Here is a 21,606-nt window from a genome sequence, read left to right on the forward strand (position 1 = left end):
GCTCCCTCTATTATTACTTTTGCTGCCCAGTAATGACGGCAGATAGAAAGGTGGTGAACCAGTGATGCAAAGTAATATAATGTTTTTTGTGTTTACTTAGTATTTCAATGTCATATTTTCTTTTTTATATTGAATACATACATACACAATTTCCATCCTGTGCAAATTTTAAAAATGTACATCGTTCACACTGACATTAAACTTGCAGGGAATTTAATTTGAGGCTTGATACTTTACAATTTAACCATAAACAACATTATAAATTACTATATGTTAAAAGAAAACTGAAATATATAACTAAATTTATAGAACTTAAATTTAGAGAATGAAGTCCTTAAAGTGAAATAGATAAAGGCTGATATTATCGGTATGGCTCTAGAAACAAAAATGAGCTAAATCACAAATGAACTAAATTCCTCAATCTGTGTTGACATCTTTAGACTGGAGAAGCTAAAGCCTGTGGAAGCTGGTTTGGGTAAAGTGGGAAGAGAGGATTAGAGTGTGGCCGGGAGAGGAGGAGGATTTCATTGGAAAGGATTTTGGATATCGAGGAACAATGGGAGGACAGCGATGACAGGACTGTTATTACAGCTCCCAGTAATAAACGCTCTGCAGCCCAGTGAGGAGCAGAGATCGCACTGAATCCGCCTCAGGGTGGTGGCGTATCATTTTATTTGTTTCAGATATGGCTGTCCTCAAACAACGCTACGGATTTTGAAAATTTGAGTTATTACAATAATTAAAGTCACAAACCAGAACATCAACGTCTGCACAAAATTACAAGACAATATATTGTTGAGATATTTCACAAAGCCGAGTTAAGCGTCATGGTTGAGCCAGATGAAAAGTTAGTGTATAGATTAATCCTGTGAGTGCCATGAATTACTGATTCATCGGAATCTGTTCTACAGCTGTAGAGATATTTGAGTTTGGCTAAAAGCATATAGAGGCTTGTATGATTTAGATCTGCAACATAGACGATTCATTTCTACTTCCTCTCACTTTCCAGAAATTAAGCCATGGAGGAGGCGGAGCTTATGACCTATATAGCAGCCAAACACCAGGGGCTGGCCGAGATGCTTTGGTTTCACTTTCAGGAGCCATCATGGCCTCCATCTGTTTCCACAATCTATGACCTGCACCTTTTTAATTTTCCATCTACAAACATCACAGTGACTCACATTATTATTTTATCACTTTTATTTTACAAAAATATTGAACACAATCCTGTCAAACAATGAAATTTAGACAAAGGCATCTAAACCCTCACACTATCAATCAGTAGTTTGCAAAATAAATATAGATATTCTATAAATACTAAATTAATTGCAGTCAGAAATGCAAAGCAAAGCAAAACTAGGCAGGCTTAAACTCACGTAGTGTAAACCTGGCATAAAACGATACGTGTGTTCTCCGAGACTCGAGCTTTGTCTCGTCATTCAAGTTTAAGTCGATAAGTGAATATTTTTAAATGAGCAGAATCTCATTATTTCACAGTTTATAAGGGAGAAAGTTTAAAACGAGAACAAGTTCAGACGTGATGTAAATCCACTGAACGTTTAGTAATCTGAGTGTCGTTGCTCCCGACGTGTTCACAATTTGTACAACTGTCCCGTGAGAATCACTTCACCTCTGATAAATGTGGTTCTCTCTGCAACTGAAGCTCAGAAGCTCAAGAAAACAAAGATCAGTGGAGATTAAACATTTGCAGCTGAGTGCAGTCAAGTCATCGAACCAAGTATCACAGTAATGTTGCAGAACTTATTGCACAATTACACAAGATAACAACACTGGATTCAAACGGCTCCCCTGCAGACTGAGGACTGTCGGTGTCACTTCCAGAGTCGGAGGTCAACGGGTCGGACATCAGGGGTCATACATCGGGTTGGGGAAGTTTACCAAAGTGCCAAATTCCCTGTCCTGAAGACGACCATAGGATGCTCGCCTGTAAGCGGAAAAATAGAGTGAGAGATAAATTAGTTTACCAATACGACAGAAATCACACAAATGTATTCTCTGTAACAAAAATGTAATCACGATAGACTTATTGACGGAGGATAAGAAGAAATAAAGAAAGCTCCTTCGGTTGTAGGAAGATTTGTCATTACTCTAATTTAATCTTTTGCAAGCAGCTTCATTCCTCTACCACAGGAATAACAGTCTGGCAGGATTCTTCCTCTGCGGGTTGGAGGCAGACCTTTTTGAGGAACACAGATAATAAAAAACAACTAAACAGTCTGACAATAATGGAAAGCATAGGACTCACCGGATCCTGTAGCAGTAGAGTCCACCCAGCACTACGAGGACGATAATAAGGAACAAGAAGACAATAGCTACAATGCTTCCTGGAAAGAGACACAGAGGAAAAAGGAAACAGTCTTAAAATATGCAAATAATATTAGGGCAAAGAGACATTCAATGTGTTGTAAACATCCAGTTTCTATCGCGATGACTTTGAGGAAAATATACGCCAGGGAGTTGCTAAATAAAAAATAATAAAACCTTGACTGCATCAGTTTCTAAAAGTGTGTTAATGAGCTCATGTCATCATTTAAACACAGTTCCCTGAAGTGTCCAGGCTGTTTACACCTTCTCTCTCTCTCTCTCTGTGACCGACTTGTCCTGATAACTATCTCTGACTCTCTGGACACATCTCTTCAGAATGATAACTTCTGTTTCACAGCAAACCAAACTGAACTTTGAGCCTCAGCATTAATTAGTTATCTCACTAAGGAAAACTGGCGCAACACTTTCCTGATAGTGTGTGTGTTTGTGTTGTGTGTGTTGTGTGTGTGTGTGCGTGAGAAATGGTGCGGAAGTCCAGAATTCAATCCATAAAACAAACGTAGTTCCTGACCTCATACTAACCCACTAAAGCACATAACTACAGGGGAAATACTTCCAATATAGTTCCTGACATTATTCTCTATTTCCCCTTTTCTACTGGTCAAAGAATTCTGTAACATCTGTAAAATCGAAATGAAATAGTGACTGATCCTGAGATGGAAGTTGTCTTTGTTTAACAGCTCAAACACAAGTAATTAGAAAATAAATGTGAATACAAATCTCTAGCTGTAGAGAACACAACCGGGTAATTATTACAAACCAGGGTAAACTGACTTGTAACGTTTTGAAATGAGTAATTACAATTTGACAGTGCTTTGTATGTTATGTAACGCAGGTCAGGGAAAAGGTCAAGCAGTTTTGGGAGTGATAGAGTGAAGACTTGACTGTAAAGCAAACAGAGGAGCGTCACACTTTAACCACAGATTGACGGAAGCACTTAATCAGGTCAGAGAGGAGCAGGAACAGATAATAAGATGCATGGACTCTGTGCACGTCACCTTCTATTTGCTGGTTTCCTGTGGGAGGGGTCATGCGTTGGGCAAGCATACGACAATATCTGACTCATTCATCCACATCTTGACACACACACACACAGACATAGTTTACAGATTACACTGCAGGATATTCTGTTCTTTCTGACTTTAACACAAAGCTTTGTATAGTGTTTGTGAATATAACTTTTGCCAGACCTGGTGACCGAACTCGCAGGATTTGTAATAAACAACACCAATTCTTTAGCTCAGACCGAATTTATGCTTGTCTGTCATTAACCGAACTGCCTGGCCGCCACCCCCCCCCCTACCCGTGCTCTCACTGCTGATCATGACCAGATTCTTCAGACTGACATCATACAGCTTGCTGGCTTTCCCAGGCTTACCAACAAAAAATGTAACCAAATATCATTATGGTGCTTCGTACCTGAGCTCAGCGCTTCGGACTTGTGTCCGTCATGATCCCGTGTCGAGGTTTGGGTTGTACTTGTGGTGCTGGTAGTGGTGGTGGTGCTCGGTAAGGTGCTGGCTGTGGTGGGGCTGGCTGTGGTGGTGCTGGCTGGGGTGGTGCTGGTGGTGCTTGGTAAGATGCTGGCTGTGGTGGGGCTGGCTGTGGTGGTGCTGGCTGGGGTGCTGGTGGTGCTTGGTAAGATGCTGGCTGTGGTGGTGCTGGCTGTGGTGGTGGTGCTTGATAAGGTGCTGGCTGGGGTGGTGCTGTGGGGGTTGCTTGGTAAGGTACTGGCTGGTGTGCTGATGGTGGTGCTGTTGGTGGGGCTTGGTGAGGTGATGGTGGTGGTGGTGGTGTCGTTGGAGCTGTCGGTGGGGCTGGTGGTGGTGCTTGGTGAGGTTCCTGTGGTGGTGCTGGTGTTGGTGCTGATGGTGGTGCTTGGTAAGGTGGTGTTGGTGATGGTTGTGCCGTTGTTGGGGCTGTCGGTGGTGCTTGGTGAGGTGGTGTTGGTGATGGTTGTGCCGTTGTTGGGGCTGTCGGTGGTGCTTGGTGAGGTGGTGTTGGTGATGGTTGTGCCGTTGTTGGGGCTGTCGGTGGTGCTTGGTGAGGTGGTGTTGGTGATGGTTGTGCCGTTGTTGGGGCTGTCGGTGGTGCTTGGTAAGGTGGTGTTGGTGATGGTTGTGCCGTTGTTGGGGCTGTCGGTGGTGCTTGGTGAGGTGGTGTTGGTGATGGTTGTGCCGTTGTTGGGGCTGTCGGTGGTGCTTGGTGAGGTGGTGTTGGTGATGGTTGTGCCGTTGTTGGGGCTGTCGGTGGTGCTTGGTAAGGTGGTGGTGGTGCCGTCGTTGGAGCTGTCGGTGGTGATGTCAGTGGTGATGTCGGTTGTGCTGGCGGTGGTGCTTGGTAAGGTGGTGGTGGGGATGGTGCTTGGTGAGGTTTCTGCAGTAGTTCTAGGAGAGTTATCATCGATGATGGAGATGTCAGGTGTGGTTACATCGGTGGTGTAGTTGCTTGCAGACGTCGGTGTAGGTGAGGCGGAGTCTGCTGTTGGGGTTGAAAAGCTGCTTGCTGCCATGTTTGAATGGCTCCATGGCAACAGTAGACCTTCAAGACAAATCATGTTTGTTACTTGTCATATATTTAAAACTATTGCGGTGCTGGTTCTGAACCCGGCTGTTTGCTGGTTGCAGAATTCTTTCTGAAGCGACCGGCAGTAATTGAGCTGCATCATGTAAAGATCACAGAACCTGAAGTAAAGATCTGCTGCTGGACTCAGATCATAGAACCTGAAGTAAAGATCTTCCATGAAAGGATCTCGTGTCCAATCTACTTCAAATTCCACATTGTTCAGAAAAGGGATTTACACCAAAATGTAAATGCTTCTTTCCTAACTTATTCAACATCCTTCTAACAATCAAACAAACCGAAGCAGTGAAGACATAATCTCTGTGTCGGAGGTAACAACCGATGCTGTGAAGCAGGACGACACAAGAAGCAGTTTTGTGGTGAGTTTCAGCAAAGAATAAATCAGGATGTTTTAAATTGACTTTTTTTAGAGAACAGGAAATTAATCGAAAGTGTTTTTATCATCCTGCGACGTCGGCAGGTTGGTTTCGGTCATGTATATATTCCAGTCATGTCAGTCCACCCACAGGTTTCCCAATATAGGTCAAAGTCAAATAAGAAGAAGAACCTGTAGTTATGAATATTTCCTGTAATTTCTTACTTGTTAAACAGAGATGTCGAGGCTCTGCACCACATCAATCATTAAACATTGAGGAAACATTTGTTTGTGTCACTTAACGTCCGTCTGCCATTTAAAGTGAAAGTTAACTTCATCTGTATACCAGCTCCAAAAAAATATGAATTTAAATATTTTCAAGGAAGCTTTGAAACAAGCCCTTTACTGCACAGGAAATAATCTGACACAAACAGAAACTAGAGAAGCACCTGGAGAGATCTGAGCTCCATCACCGAGTCAGAAGGACACGAGTACAATGAATATATTTTCTATTACCAACTCATTAATGGTGATTAATATTACCTCCTCGAGTCAGAATCTCACAACTATTGTACGTTTTATTACGTCTAATGACACCGAGGCGTGATTCTCTGATTCACAGCAAAAGGAAACGAATGGTGGAGGTGGAGGAGTCAGGAAACGAAACAGAAGTACTCACATGTTATCAGAGGGAGCAGGCGGACCCTCATCGTGTGTTCTACCGGTTGTTTCTCCACAAACTGCTGCAGCTCGGAGCTCGACTCCCCTGTGGGACGCTGGAGTGTGAGTGTGTGAGTGTGGGTGTGTTTGTGTGTGTGGCTGTGAATGTTGGTGACTGATTGTAGAAGCCGGGGGGGGGGGCGAGGCTTCACGGTGACCACAGAGGATCATAAAGAGAAGCAGTCATAAAACCACAGGTTAAAACTCAAGACCAAAGGGAAGCAATACGTGACAACATGTATTGGTTTAATCTATTTGTATTTCATTGTACTTCATAGTAAAGCTTGTCGTGGCAATTTCTACAATCCCACCTTTACAACGAGGAACGATACACAATTCTCTTACAGTTTTGTCACACTTTAATGCTCAGAGCATGATGCATATGATAAAGGTTAGTTTGTGATATGCACACCGATGGGAAACAGTTCTTTGTCTTTATACATTTGGCTCACCACTCCCACTCAAAGGTCAGGATCTTCTGATGACATGAAAACAACAATGCCTTAGTTAAAGCAATCAGGCCAAGATTCATTCAGTAGATGGATAGATTACTTTATTCATCCCCGAAGGGAAATTAAGTCGTCGTAGCAGCCGGTATATTTGAATACAATATAATACAATAGAATAAAATAAAAAATATTGAGGTAGAAAGAATAAAAACAGAAACACAAGATAAATAGGTAGATAAGGTGCAGTGGCAAGATGATGGTAATAGTACTGATGATATGATGGTAAGGTTATTGTTAGACAGTATATAAAAATAGTACAGTATATATAGTATATATATAGTAGTACAGGAAACAGCAGGATCAAGGTTACATTGTATGAGATTCAATCAAAGGGAAAATAAACATGATCATATTGTGGTCAAATGTTATATTTCCCTTACAATCAGGATGGGGGGATCCCACTCTGTCAGGGGTTGACCGATTCAGTTGTGTGCCAAGATCATCGACATCATCATATTGTGGAATCCAGTCTGGGATTGGGTGGAGGTCAAGTTGTAAAGCAGTAACAATGGCCTTAGTGCATTGTTTGTGTATCAGACCAATCATACAAGTGATAACAGAAATAGCAATCAAAAACATGACAATATTCACAATCAGTGTGCGAAAGAAGGATGAACCCATGGATGACAGGGGGTGTCCCACCCTGCACATCATGCAGATCTTTTATCCCTTATATTCTGTTTTAGCTTAGTTATCTCTGCATCAAGCTACATGGTTATTATCACCAATATCACTGTAGCTTCCCATATAGTGTTCTATACTACTACAACATGAGCATTTATTTAATGTAATAACTGTATTAGGATTCATTAAATTAAAAATAAAGTATTGATGTATTAATTATTAATCCAATGAATACTAATTAATTCCCCCTGCAGAACACTTCTATATTTGCTAATTTATTTCTTTATTGCATTATTTTCTATAATGATGTCGCTACAGCTAAACTATGTACACCATGAAACATATCTGAAATATTCTAGAACATTAATAGATCGTCATGCAGTTCCCCATACTTCTGCATAAGTGTAGAAATAGAGCATATTTTAGTAAATATTAATATAATGTATTAAACTACTTTATTATTCGGGATAAGTACTGATGTCATTTTATTTATTGAATTAAGACATAATAAAATATGCTCTTATTTTTTTTTCAATGTTATATTTTTCTGTCAATAAAAACAAGATTCATTTAATCATAAATCATTTCGGTTGTAATTATAAATCCACGCCAGCAGAGAGCAGCACACATGCATTTCATTGAGTCTGATTGGCTGGTTCTTTCCTGACTTATCACATCCTTCCAACAAGTTCCATGGAAATCTGTCCTGTTGTCTCTGATGAATTCTGCTCACTCAGTCACACTTAAATATAAATATAATGTCTTTAAATAAACAAGACTTGATCATAATTTCCATCCAGAGACCCAGCGGCCATCTTCGATGAAAAGGATCCCACAAGTTGTCCAGGGTCCGAAGCTAGAACATTTTTATTGACTCCAAAAAAACATTGGTGTCTCTTTTTTTGTCTGTTTCTGTCCCTGAAGACTTTCACAAAAAACGAGCTGAAAGTTGTTTTATCTCTTTCAAAGTTTCCCAGCTTTCGCTCCATAGGGAATATCTCAAAGCTTGATATGACAATTTCACCTGCTCACTCTCAGACGTTATGTGATGTTGGATTTGTAGCGACTGGTGTGATCTCCCCTGGAAAGTCCTTGCTGCAGCAGATCCTGGTTTCAACAACACAGTCTCTATGTCCTAGAGTTTGAAGTAAGATGTTCATGTGACTAAAAGTTTGGAAATGGAGATCAGGATTTTAAAATTAGGCTTAAAATGAAGAAGTAAGCAGAGAAGAGATTTCGGAGTGCTTTTTAAATTTGTTTGGAAGCCTCCGGAAAATGTCTGAATAATCATAAGAAAATCGTATATTATCCAGAAAATTGCCAGAACTCTAGTTTGTATTATGAACCAGCAGATGGCAGCATATTAATTTACAACGTGGCCTGTGCTTTCAAATATGAAAGTAATTCATGGAAGAAATAAAAACTACAGAAAAAAACATGATAAAATACTGAAGACTAGAAGTTTTTGGTCATATTGTCAACATCATGACAAAATACACTTAATTACTTTGTGTTTAATTCATTTTCAGTCTGAATCCTGGAGGGACATGATTTCAAACTGCTAAATTCTCATGATTAAGAAGCTGGAACCAGCTCAATTTCCAATGTGAGTCAGTGTCGTTTTGAATGAGAAAGGCCTCGACAGTGTGATCTCCCCTGGAAAGTCCTTGCTTCAGCAGATCCTGGTTTCAACAACACAGTTTCTACATCCTAGACTCTAGAGTTTGAAGTAAAATGTTCATGTGACTAAAAGTTTAGAAATAAAGATCAATGAACAAGTAAGCACAGAGGAGATTTAAGAGTAGCTGATTTTTAAATTTGTTTGGGAACATCTGGAAATCGGGTCCAGACATAAGAAGATCAGACAGTTTCCAGAAAATTGCCAGAACTCTAGTTTGTATTATGAACCAGCAGATGGCAGCATATTCATTTACAATGTGGCCTGTGCTTTCAAAACCATGAAAATAATTAATGGAAGAAATACAAACTACAGATAAAAACATGATAAAATACTAAAGACTGGAAGTTTTTGATCATATTGTCAACATCAATGACAAAATACACTTAATTACTTTGTGTTTAATTCTTGTTCAGTCTGCTCGACATATATAATCCTGGAGGGACATGATTTCAAACTGCTAAATTCTCATGATTAAGATGCTTGAACCAGCAGCGTCACTAACACCCTGAGATGCACTCGTTATTTCACATCGTTTCTAATGTGAATCAGTGTAGTTTTGAATGAGAAAGGCCTCGACAGCGAGAGGTTAACATGCACCTGAGTGAGAGGCGAGGATAACGGACTCCTCACGCTGTGACCTCACCAGGAGAAAACTCCCTCTGCTCCCAAACGATTGACTAATTAATAAGCCCGGCTGCTGATGAGCCTGAATTAGTTTGCAAAACAAATGAGGACGGACGCCGTGCCACTGGAACCTCCGATGGAAGGACGGTGGAGGAAAGCCTGGCTTGAATGAATAACAGGAACTGTACTTCTCTAATATCTGAGAAGTAAGATGGAACGTGGCATAAGTGACAGATCTTGAAGGTGCAAGTGATGATGAGGACGTTTAAAAGCTCCGTGAGGAAGCAGCTGGCGTCCACACAGGTGAAACTTTGGTTTTTCAAAAGGTCATGACAGAACTTCATGTATCACCGGAGGTGGAGAGATGGTACGGCTGCAATATACCAAGAGGCTACAACATTAAAGCGATTTTTTTCAGGTGCCAATTAATCAATAGAACAACGGGGTAATTATCTGTGGAGTGGAGAAAGCAGTTTGATTCAAATGTGCTGTTTGAATGGAGCTGGAGTTTAGCCACGTCTGGAGTTAGAGCTGAAAAGACGGATCCATCTGTCTGTGTGTGTTTGTCCACTTCAGCCTGTGTGTCCGCTAATTATCATTAAGCACAAGCACAGAGGGAAACGTATCAAAGCAAGAGAAATTCAGAACATTTAAGCTCATGATGATAAATTCTGAGTTGGGTGTAATTGTCTGAATTAGATTTCATGTAGTTGTTGGAACATTTCAAGGCCAGAAACGTTAATATTTCAGTTATTAATCGTTGAACTCACGGGTTCGTCCATATTAAGCACACAAAAATGTTCCTCCGACACTTTACTCCTCATAGGAATTCCTATGACCTGATGTAGCTATGACCCAGAAACCACACATCAGGAATCACAAGGAAAAGGAGAAAGAAACGACATTTTCATCGTATATAACTAAATGATAGAAGCTCACATGGTTGCTCTGAGCAGCTGGAAGTTATTTCATCGTACTCTTTTTAAAAAAGAAGGCCCCAAAGTATCGTTGCTCTTCACAGTGTCACCGCCCCCCCCCCCCCCCCCCCCCCGTGCTGGCAGTCGCCCTTAATGAGCCGGTGACATTTCACAGCATCATTTTGCACGATCCTCCACGAAGTCGTAAACCAAACAGCCGAACCACGACCGTCACGATTTGCATTTATATTGACGGCAGGAATCTGGTGATTGATGCGGCGGCTGCATCCTGGACACACTCAGATAAAATGGATCCTCCGGGAACCTTTTGGTCTTCGGCACCTTTTATCAGGGCCTGAGCACCGAATGGTGAAAGGCCCTATTGAAACTGTAAGTTTTTCAGGGTCTAGACATGTTCAAAAAGTTATGAAACTTTGCAAGAAATTCAAGACTTGCGGATATTTTACTATACTGGAGTAATTTGAAATGGGCGTGGCAAAATGGCTCAACAGCGCCCCCTGGAAAGCAGCCCCTAGGTTTCCCTTTGACCGATCAACACAAAAATTGTGGCCCACGTGTATCATGACCAGACAAACAAAAAAGTCTCAAGGGGCATTATGAAAAACGCAACAGGAGGCCCGCCATTTTCTATTTAGTGGCCATTTTGGCCATATTCCACATTTTTACTTTGATGTACTTGTCCCAGGGCTTTCATCAGATCAACTTCAAATTTAGATGAGTGTCATCACAACAAGAGGGAGATAAAAACTGATTTAGAGATCAACTTTTCGTCACACCATGTGACCGTGGCGTGGCGTCAAAGTTTGATTAAACGCAATCAAAACACGAGGTTTTGTATCTCGGACATATTTGGTTCAATCTTGTCCAAACTAGACACATTGGACAAGAGACCCGGCCTGATGACATCTACACAGAAAGGGCAGCCCAGGCACTACGATTGGTCTACATCTACAAAAATCGATAGGGACATGTGTCTTTACATTACAAAGAAATACGTCTTTTGGATAAATATGCTAGACCAAACAGGAAGCCCACCATTTTGGATTTGGTGGCCATTTTCAGCTTTTTCAGGGCCTAGACCAGGGGTGTCCAAACTACGGCCCTGCGGGCCAACTGCAGCCCGCCATCCACTTTTAATTGGCCCGCATCAAAGTCAAAAAATACAACAGTATGTCACACTGTTTAAAGGCAGCTACAGTAAAGGCAGCTGCACTAAATGTAGCTGCCTTTAAACAGTTTGACATAAAGGCAGCAGCTGCTGATGAACCAGACTGTTGCTCTTTTCAATAGAGTGTTAAAACGTGGTAAAAAGAGGAAGTGAAGGAGAGAGGGAGGAGCAGAGATCTGTTTCTGTTCGGAGGAAGTGAATCTATTCTACAGTCTCTGGCAGCAGCTGAAATGGAGCAGCAAGAAAATGAACTGGACAGAGAAAGGTTCTCCTGTTGGATCTGTGTGGATCCGCTGAAGGATCCGGTGACTACTGTCTGTGGACACAGCTACTGTAAGAGCTGTATTAACACCCACTGGGACAAAGAGGAGGAGAGAGGAAGCTACAGCTGCCCTCAGTGTAGACAGACCTTCACACCGAGGCCTGTCCTGGGGAAAAACACCATGTTAGCTGATTTGCTGGAGGAGCTGAAGAAGACTGGACTCCAAGCTGCTCCTGCTGATCACTGCTATGCTGGACCTGTAGATGTGGCCTGTGATGTCTGCACTGGGAAAAAACGGAACGCTCTCAAGTCCTGTTTGGTTTGTTTGGCCTCTTATTGTGAAAAACACCTCCAGCCTCATCTTCAGTCAGCTCCACTGAAGAAGCGCAAGCTGCTGGAGCCCTCGGAGAAGCTCCAGGAGAACATCTGCTCTCGTCACAACGAGGTGATGGAGATGTTCTGCCGCACTGATCAGCAGTGTATCTGTTATCTCTGCTCTGTGGATGAACATAAAGACGACGACACAGTGTCAGCTGCAGCAGAAAGGACTGAGAGGCAGAGAGAGCTCGGGCTGAGGAGACAAACCATCCAGCAGAGAGTCCAGGACACAGAGAAAGACGTGAAGCTGCTTCACCAGGAGGAGGAGGCCGTCAATGGCTCTGCTGATAAAGCAGTGGAGGACAGTGAGGAGATCTTCACTGAGCTGATCCGTCTGCTGGAGAAAAGAAGCTCTGATGTGAAGCAGCAGATCAGATCCCAGCAGGAAACTGAAGTGAGTCGAGTCAGAGAGCTTCAGGAGAGACTGGAGCAGGAGATCACTGAGCTGCAGAGGAAAGACCATGAACTGAAGCAGCTCTCAGACACAGAGGATCAGCACCAGTTTCTATACAACTACCCCTCACTGTCACCACTCAGTGGATCTACACACTCATCCAGCATCAGGATCCGTCCTCTGAGGGACTTTGAGGCCGTGACAGCAACTGTGTCACAGGTCAGAGGTCGACTACAGCGCATTCTGAGTGAGACAGAGACAGAGATTTTACAGATTGTGTCTCAAGTGGATGTTTTACTGCGACAACCAGAGCCAGAGACCAGAGCTGACTTCCTAAAATATTCACAGGAAATCACACTGGATCCACACACAGTAAACAAATATCTGTTATTATCTCATGGAAACAGAAACGTAGCATGTGTGAGAGATGGTCAGTCTTATTCTGATCACCCAGACAGATTCACTTATTGGCCTCAGGTCCTGAGTAGAGAGAGTCTGACTGGACGTTGTTACTGGGAGGTGGAGGTGAATGGGGGGCTAGCAAAAGTTCATGTAGCAGTCGCATACAAGAATATCAGCAGAGCAGGAAACTCAGTTGATTGTGGATTTGGATGGAATGATAAATCTTGGTCATTATATTGTTATACAGGAAACAGTTATGACTTTTCTTACAACAGCATCAACACTACAGTGTCAGGTCCTCGGCCCTCCAGAGTAGGAGTGTACCTGGATCACAGTGCAGGTGTTCTGTCCTTCTACAGCGTCTCTGACACCATGACTCTCCTCCACAGAGTCCAGACCACATTCACTCAGCCTCTCTATGCTGGAGTTAGGGTTTATGGTTATGGAACCACAGCTGAGTTCTGTAAACTCAAATAGACTCGAGTCATTAAAAGCAGTGATTTAGATTCTGTGTGTAAATCTTTAACTTCTTTTGTTCCATGTTTGTTGATCAAAGTTCGTCGTGGTGACGTTTCTGCTCCGCACAGAGATCAGCTGTCAATCAAACACTGACCTTCCTTTATCACACATATTTGTTTCTCACTTTGTAAAGACAGAAATCTATAATTACACTGACATGAATGTGTTTGAAAGAACCCAAGCACCAAGTGGTGGGGGGCCCTATTGTATTGTATTGTATATGGGTCTATCTCCCTCAAACTACACGTGTGTAGCCCCCCCCCCCCACTGACATTCAGATGGTTTTAAGGAATGGGCCTGGCAAAATAACTGACTAGCGCCCCCTAAAGGGCAGCCCCCACACTACGATTTGCCGACATCTACAAAAATATATAGGGACATATGTCTTTCATAAAAAACAAATAAGTCTCCTGGATAGACATGCTAGACCAAACAGGAAGCCCGCCATTTTGACTTTAATGGCTATTTTGGCCATTTTCCCGGTTTGTACTTTGACAAACTCATAGGGCTTTCATCAGATCAACTTCAACTTCTGGGAATGTGAAGCGTTTATTCTTGCCACAGAGAGGAAAACGCATCCAACGCGGAGACGGGCACTTGGTCATCGTTCGCTCTCTCCCCCGACCGCAAAAGGCTTCAACGTGCGGGTGCTCGGGCCCGCAAGTGCTACAACGTAGCCCTAGTTTTGTTTGTATTTCTGTTTGACACATTGTTCTGATGAAGACCCGAAAGTCGATTCTAATGATCAATCGACAGCCGCTGGGAGAAGATGCCAATATGAGAAAGTACAGAAGGGAGTTTAGCTCTTGATCATTCAAAATGGATTGTGATTAGTAACACTGCAATAGTACTAAAGTATTTGTGTGGATATTAACATGACGTCGACATTAATGTCGCTAAACGAACCTTTGCTCTAGTACTTGTCGTACAGGATGTGGAAACTGAATATCTTATGGTTTTAGATCATTCCTCAAACTAAACACAAGGTTTTAAAAGGTCACATGGGCTAAATGGTCAATAATTGGCAGAATAATCAATAATCAATGCCAACTAAGTTCTGCGGGATCAAACAAAGCATACGTATAGTTTTAAATTCCATTAAACTCAACATACACACACATTTCTGGTCACTTTTTTACTCTTCTCCACAACAACCCTTTCCAGTAAAAATGTTATCCTGCATGTACATTAATTTAACATTAATTATGCTAATGAAAATCTTATTTTATCTCTAGCTATTAAATGATATATGATCATCGTGATTTTGATCTGAGGTGTCTCATATCAGTCCAGCTCAATTATCTTCAATGGTCATTTTCTATTTGATAGAACTACTGAGGATCTGAATTCTGTATAGACACCCAATAATCCATTTTAATTTCTGTGTCCTGACGTGAATTATAATGTGATTTTAATGGAAATTTGATTCCTTTGAGATAAACATGGTTTCCTGTAGTTCGTCCTGTGAGCTGCTCTATAACGTGAGAACCTGTGTGAACTGCTTCTGCAGACTGTTCCCGACTGTGGAAATAACCGGAAGGCAGAAATAAACAAGGCTCTGTGACTGACAGGCACTCTGGCATTTTGAGATTATAGAGGTGAGGCTTTCTTCCGGTGAATAAAGTGTCATTCTGGGTAATCGCATGCGGTATTTTCGGACACAAGCACCATATGAAATGTCACGGGGAAAAGTTTGTGTGTACTTATTTACACAGAGTTGTGTGTTTGGTGACTTTTACAGAAAGACGAGCAGAGTGCAGGACTGAGGAGAATCTGAATGTTAAGTGGCTCTTATGTGAAATGGCTTCGTTGTCTATTTTAAACATTATTTCTGCTTTAATTATGAATTCACTGTTGGGTAAAGCGAGTTGAGATATTCGTTGGCTGAAAATATTGGCTTCTTCAGATGTGGCAAAGACGTACAGTTGGACTCATGGAAGAACTCATTAGAGTTTGGTGGTCAGAGGTCAAAGGGTCATGATCACTGGGACCCTACAAATCATGTCTTGTAAACACACTATTTCAGGTTCAACTCAGTTTTGGCCCAGATGGTGATATAAACTCATCGATGAACTGATTAGGATCGGGGGGTCAAAGGTCACGGTGGCCTCTCAAAACATGTTTGTTGTTCCCTCGCCACGACGGCTCATGTCTGACTGAATCCTGACCGGGCGCCACTTGGAGTCAAAGATGAATTGATCAGATTTTAGTGGTCAAAGGTCACGTTGACCTCATGAATCTGGAAAAAGGAAATAACCAGACAGGAGCTTGGGGCGACAGGAAGAAGATTCCCACCCGACCCTCACAGGTTTTTAATCCCAGGACTAAAGGAACCACGATGACTTTCTCTCCTCCCGCTGGCGAAGCCCGAGATCAGCAGCTGAGCTCGGAATTGAAGCCGAGAGAAAATAGGTCACACGGAAACTGATTTCTCATTTCATCCCGATCACGCTCCATACTGTCCTGCTCATTCTCATATGTCCTTGTTAACTATAGATATAAAATAGAGAGATTGATTGTGGTAACCTGCTGAAACCAGAAGAGGAGGCTGTAAAAGCAGCACATTTTATTGACATATACATATTTCTCTGGATTTATTGTTTTCTGTCACACTGTTTTCTGCTCTGTACAGAGACTCATTGTGTTTTTATTAGAAATAAACCTTCAAATAGAAGTCAATGTTTAGAGAGACACACACAGTTTCTCTGTTGGTGTTACCGTACATTTGTATATTCTCATTAAATGGTTCCTTTCTAAGGTGGTTTGGCTGCTCGTTGTTTTGCCGTCACCGACCCGCCGTCATCCTGGTTTCCAGCAGCAGCAGGAGCAGTTTTCTGCAGAGACGCTGGGAGGAACCTGCTGTTCACATTTGTCCAGCAGCAAACAGCAGGAAGTCAGAAACAAGCTGGTAATCAAGGTGACTGATGAGGACCACCACCGGGGCTCTCATCGAGGTCCCAGAGGTCCTGACGTCCATTAAGTGGACTTCAAACGTCAATATGTCTTTATTCTTGTGGATCACAGTTCTTTAACCTACAGACTTTGAATTGTACAGTGTGATTCTATTGCCAAAAGCAGTTTGTCTTTCAGTGAAGATGCCTCCGTTACTTCTGATCGTAGAAAAAGGAGTTTAGAGGAGATGTTCTGGGAAAAAGTGACCTGTAACGACCGGTTTGAATTCCAAATGTACAGACGAGTAACGCATCAGACGAATCTGAAGCAAATTGCATCCGCTCTTCGTGGATCGGTGAAATGAAGCAGGAACATGAAAGGCAGCCGTCACTTATTCACTTCAGAAAATTGTCCTAAAAGCACTTTGTCAGATTCTCTCCAAACATAATTTGCCATCGTTTTGCTTAATTTTGCAGCAGTCTGAAACGAAAAACATTCTCAATTTGCTGTTTTAGAAAATGAAATACCCGGAACTACTCACATGTGAGAAGCTTTTTGGCTTTTTTGACTTTAAAAAGCAAGTCTGGTTGAGATTGAAACATTGTGAGATATTAAGAATTAAATCCTGTCCAGTCGGGACCTTCGAGACAAAGTGAACTCTGAGGGTGAACCTGTCAGTTGCATCGTACAAAGTCAACAGACAACGTGAACTCTGTTTGTTACTTTGGTAAAATACTTCAATGTCCTGATTGTTAGCTCAAGAGAATTCTGCTCGCCAGCATCATTGGCTTCCTGCTGATTGGTCGAGAGGGCGTGAACTAGGTCAAGCTGACAGTGAGCACCTCTCCTGGATCATTACACGACTGAAGATGTGTGATCGATTCTAAAGTAGAATTCGAAACCGGGCCCCGAAAGAAACGTGAGAACAGAAATGTATAAATCCCCCAGAAGGTTCCCTGGTAATTGTCGTTAAAACACCACAAACTATATTTCCTCTTCGGTGGAGTCACTGTAATTCACTTCTAATTTCAGCCTCGGCACAACGTCCATAATGTAAACGTGCTTTTCAAAGTGTGGCTTCTACTTTCTCACTTGTCTTGAATTCACATCGTGTCCGATTGTGTGACTGTAGATTGAATTTCTCCCTTGAAGAAACCAGCAGACGCGCCTTGTTTACATTTCCCGGCACAGAAACACTCCTCACGTCCTCTCCTCATCCCGGCTCGCCCCCCCCCCCCCCCCCCCCCCCCCCGCACACACATGAACACAACGTGATCCTCAGACAACACACACCCAGGCCCCGGCCGGAGATGGATTGTCATTACACTGCATCGTCTAAGTATTCCAACTCAATCAGAGGTGACACAAAAGACCTTATCAGAGCTGATGAGCTGCCGTCTCAAGTCCCCTTCTTCCTTCTTCTGCTGATTGCGGCGATCAGCGGCCTCGTGGGTGAGACGCCGCCTGATGACCACGCTTCGCTCTCAACGAGCCCATCTGCCATGTTGATCCTCGTGGAGGTGATGTCCCCGGGCGGCGTCGGAGCAGAGCGCTGAGTGCTGAGTGGCGTGCGCACACACAGATTAATGTTGGATGTATCGCAGCACTTTGCGGCTCAGTGTCACCAAACGTGGGCTGATCTCATTTTCTTCTCTTTCGACATTTCAAATAACCGTCGTTACATTTGATATTCAGAGCAGCAGTGATATTTTAGAAGATCATCGTAGAACATGTGACAGGAAAGGGTTGTTTTACACTTTATCTATAACGGCTGTCACCTGGTTGTGGTCCCATCCACTAACATAGAGGAGGCAGGGTGTGTGAACTATTCTGCAACCAGTTTTATTTTGTAATTTCAGGTAATATCTTAGCTTCATTTGGCTGGTTTGCTCTGGTTATGATAAAAGAGAGGAGATGATTAAAGCTGTATCACTGTGCATATCAATTTCCCATCCTTGCATATTTATACTTTGACCTCAATAATTACTGGTGGCAAAAAAAAATAAGAAGACACGATTATTCCAGGGTCGTGAACTGGAACTTAAATCCATGGAAATGATGGAATCCCATGGAGTTTGGAGAGAACTGAGACTCGTCCGCTCTCTCACATCACATCCTGTATATCAGAGAAATTCAGGATCACTAGAGGACTAACAAGCCAGTTTCTTCAGGGTCTGAAGCCCTCCTCTCTTTCTCTATTTGAGCTTATTAATCTCAAATCGACGTATAGAAGTGTTTGTTTCCACTTAAGAAGCAGGCTGGTTGTGCACATCCCTTTTCATTACTGAATATTAGCTGTTCAGGTGGCCATAGCGATGTTCAATTCATTGTTCAAGCCTTTCACTATTTATTATAACCTATTTTGTACTTCTTGTCACTATTTAAGACGAACACCAACCTTTTAACAGCAACCATATCTTTGTGTTATTTAAAGACAATGTATAAATACAGTATGTACGTTTTTAGGACTTCTTATAAAAACACTCTCTTCGCTGTTCCCTCGAGTCTTCCACTCTTTTTTCTTTCAATCATGTTTTTGTCGTCATGTTTTCAACTCCTTTGTGGCTAAATAATCATAAATCAATGCGTTTGCCATGTACAGTCCTACATTTCTCCCCCGGTATGACCATTATCTTGACCACATGACCCAAATTCTAAAGGGAAACGTCTGTTTTCCACATGTTTTCCACCATCCACTGTAACCATGGCGACTAAAAGCATACGACTTCTTGTATTTGTCCGTGTGTTCTCGTCGGCGTGAGTCCACTTCTCACAGGACAAGCAGCGTAATTTAAGATTTCAGAAACGCTGCCTGGATGGAAACCACGTCGTGAAAGAGCAGGTTGGACAAAACACTGTGTACAATAAATTGTTCATAGTTTACACAGAGACACAGACTTGAACTCCTGAGCTGGGACACAAATACAGAACAACACTCGTCTTGGTTTATGTTACTGAAATACTCGGACATCTTTTCTCCAAATTTGGAATCTGGTGTTTGATCGGGAACTCAGTGAGGAGACTGTATGTTTTGAGTATTTCATCATCTGGTTGAGCAGCTACAGTGAAGCTGCTGAAAGTGACTTTGATCAGTTTCTGTGATTCTCCTGCGACGGAGCGCAACGCGTTTTTCAAATCGTCTCAGCAATTAATATTAATAACTCGGGACGTTTGTTTGGATAAGAGCTGCAGGAACGTTTGCTTCAGGATCCAGACGACGTTCGGATTCACCATGAAAACATACTTGAATATTGTTGGAGACGGTTATTGGTTTTTACCGCCGTCCAGGTTACGTGTTTGTCTGTTACACAACAACTACCGAGCAAATGACCATGAAACGAAGGAAGAGACAGGATTCATTTTTAACTTTCTTTCACATTGCGAAATAGCTAAATTCATCACCAATTTCCTCAGGGAATAATTCATGAATCTTGACGAACAGAATCAGGAACATTTGGGCGACTGATTTCTGCGAGTGTAGGAAAATTGGTGCAATTTGATTGAGTTGAAGGAGACTGGGAAACTGGATTGAAAAGATCTTTGGCATCATAATAATGGAAATGTAAGAAGCTTCTCTCTCCAGTCAAAGATAGATGAATACAAATCTAAAGATCCAGAATAATATGAGCACGTAAATTAAAAAGAGTGTGAAATCAGTAAAAGCTGCATAAAAACAGTAATAGCAGCAGAAAATTACATTAACATAGAAAACTAATAAATTAAGGTTATTGCAGCTGGGTGTGTGTGTGTGTGTGTGTTGTGTGTGTGTTGTGTGTGTGTGTCCTTGTGCACGATCAACATAGAACAAAGCAGCAATGAAGCATCACTTTTAGACAAGTCCTTAAGTTAGTTACTATTGTACGTGATCCCGTGTAACCTCGGTTAAAGACCTTTACATGTCCTTTGCATGAACGCTCCTGGGCCTTGGGTGGGGGTGGGGGGGTGGGGTCATCATCTGTGCCCTTTGACACCCCCTATCTGACACACACACACACACACACACACACACACACACACACACACAGTTACGCAAAGGGCATTTGGACAGAGAGAACTCAATGTCGAATGAAATTGTGTCTGGGTCATTTCTGATCTATCTGCGATTCCTCCCCCCCCCCCTGGAGGTGAGCGACCGACTGATAGAGTCTCACATTCGTTTCCATCTAAACTCCCATCATCCATTTGGAGTTTGGCCATCTTCAGTTCCGTCAGATAAAGGAACTCCGCCCGCCGTCCAGAACTTTAATGATCTTATTAGATCACGAACTAGGGATCATTTGCAGCGGGTGGAGACATCTGGAAGTGGATGTTCGTTTAATTGGGAGAAATCATTTTGTCTGTTTAGTCTGAACCAAAATATTAAAGTCTAGAAGGTTCTTAACATGAAAACTGTGATTCTAGATTCCTTCGTTTACAGCTTATCTCCTCTTCTACAGAAACACTACCTAAGAAAATAACCTATTCTACCCACGGGACACATTTCAGAGCGAATAAAGCGACATGACGCATTTCACTGTATCATTACTCCAATAATGACAACATCAGTTTCCCCCCCAAACTCTCACTTAGAGGATGTGAGGATCTTTAATTGTGTTTATTCCAATATTCCAACAGCTCACTTCCTCCCTGTGTAAAACCCTCATTAGAGGAAGTGGAGGAGGAGGCGCATGTCTCACTTCTACACCCGGGATACAAACTGAGTCTCTTTGCTCTCAGACAGAATCACAGTTTCCTCCCGTTGCCCTCGGTAACACACACACCTCCGTGGGTTTGTGATGCTGCTTAAAGGATTAGACTGAAGGATTTTAACTGCAGAGTTGTTTCCTTTCTCTTTAGCACTGGATTCCTCTGCTGTCACTCATGTGAAAGGATTTCCAAACGATCAGGGTGATATGTTCGAAACAGAGAAATCCACCAGAAACAACTCACACACATAAAATCTATTCCTTCCCAATGACAATGACTCAAACTCTGACCTCTACCTCACGGACATGAATATGGAAATAAGCCTGGAAATGATGCGGTTGAGTTGAACCATCTCCGGATTCGTGTGACACATTTATTAAGCATTGGGTTCGGGACTAATGAAAGTTCTTAACCCACATCTCGTCTCCACCTCCGGGACAAACCAGGTCCGACACTAACGTCCACTTTGAACCAGGAGGCACGAGCACTTCTGTAATATGCAGATCACGAAGGTTTCAGGTGTCT

At 42.4% G+C, this 21,606-nt stretch overlaps 1 protein-coding gene and 1 long non-coding RNA gene across 2 annotated transcripts; one reads left to right on the forward strand and one right to left on the reverse strand.

Annotated features, from left to right (window-relative positions):
• Window positions 1–1,228: 1,228 nt before the first annotated feature.
• LOC133011786 (uncharacterized) lies at window positions 1,229–3,873 on the reverse strand. The gene is made up of 3 exons (XR_009680769.1): window positions 3,766–3,873; window positions 2,267–2,345; window positions 1,229–1,945 (listed from the first exon to the last, which is right to left on the reverse strand). It is a non-coding gene; the product is annotated as an uncharacterized LOC133011786 (long non-coding RNA).
• A 7,905-nt stretch (window positions 3,874–11,778) lies between these two features.
• LOC133013555 (tripartite motif-containing protein 16-like) lies at window positions 11,779–13,461 on the forward strand. Its single transcript, XM_061080535.1, has one exon. The coding sequence runs from the start codon at window positions 11,779–11,781 to the stop codon at window positions 13,459–13,461; it is 1,683 nt and encodes a 560-aa protein (XP_060936518.1).
• Window positions 13,462–21,606: the final 8,145 nt, after the last annotated feature.

The sequence above is a fragment of the Limanda limanda genome, chromosome 1 (genome assembly GCF_963576545.1).
Source record: "Limanda limanda chromosome 1, fLimLim1.1, whole genome shotgun sequence".
NCBI classification, from domain to species: domain Eukaryota; kingdom Metazoa; phylum Chordata; class Actinopteri; order Pleuronectiformes; family Pleuronectidae; genus Limanda; species Limanda limanda.

Excerpts from the sequence above, each read along its gene's own strand:
- LOC133013555 (XM_061080535.1), top strand. The coding sequence starts at position 11,779 with ATGGAGCAGCAAGAAAATGAACTGGACAGAGAAAGGTTCTCCTGTTGG.